At 35.0% G+C, this 643-nt stretch overlaps 1 protein-coding gene across 1 annotated transcript in view; it reads right to left on the reverse strand.

The window, feature by feature from the left end:
- The window catches only part of LOC107577108 (uncharacterized), a gene marked incomplete at its 5' end in the record, with an annotated part of 5,705 nt that extends 5,251 nt beyond the window's left edge, over nt 1-454 (reverse strand). Inside the window, one exon of the mRNA XM_016263220.1 lies at nt 113-454. Within this exon, the coding sequence (XP_016118706.1) occupies nt 113-454 (342 nt within the window). The remainder of the gene's footprint in view (nt 1-112) is intronic.
- Nucleotides 455-643: the final 189 nt, after the last annotated feature.

Consider the following 643-nt stretch of genomic DNA (forward strand, 5'->3'; position numbering starts at 1 on the left):
TGAAGAACCTTTTGAAGCACCTTTATTTTTAAGAGTGTAGTACAGAATCCAAAATATATCTTACTAATTTCACATCATAACATTTCTCTATTTGATACAACCCTCTACTTACCAACCAGAACCTGTATTCCATTACTGCATTTTTGGTCAAGAACAGGAATATCTCTCGTAACCTTGCAGAAGTACCATCCGCTCCCATTGGTCTTGATGGAATTAATGGTGAATACTGACCAAGTGTCATTGTTTTCTGTATAAACACGCCTTTTTTCGTGTAATCCTTCTATTCCAGAGTTACAGTCTGAATCAGTCGGGCTGTAGTACCATCTCAGTTTGTACTTTCCACTCGGCTGAAAAGTGCAGTTGATTGTGACAGAGTCTCCTTCACAGACTTGAATGTACTTTGGTTCCAAATAGACGTTCAATTCTTCTGGATTTGTACTACTGATCAGAGCTCCTGTTGTGGTCAAGAAATAAGAATAAAGATAAGTTATTGTCTGTCTTTATGTACAAACAATAGGTACATGATTGGAATACTGACATTGTGATAAATTGAGTTTTTTATTCATTAGTTGATACTAGTTGAGCTAACAGCTTTAAATGTAAAATATCTAATGATATGTGACTGTAATTACTCAATAAACAT

Source organism: Sinocyclocheilus grahami, unplaced genomic scaffold (genome assembly GCF_001515645.1).
Source record: "Sinocyclocheilus grahami isolate Dianchi unplaced genomic scaffold, SAMN03320097.WGS_v1.1 scaffold5143.1, whole genome shotgun sequence".
Classification (NCBI taxonomy): Eukaryota; Metazoa; Chordata; class Actinopteri; order Cypriniformes; family Cyprinidae; genus Sinocyclocheilus; species Sinocyclocheilus grahami.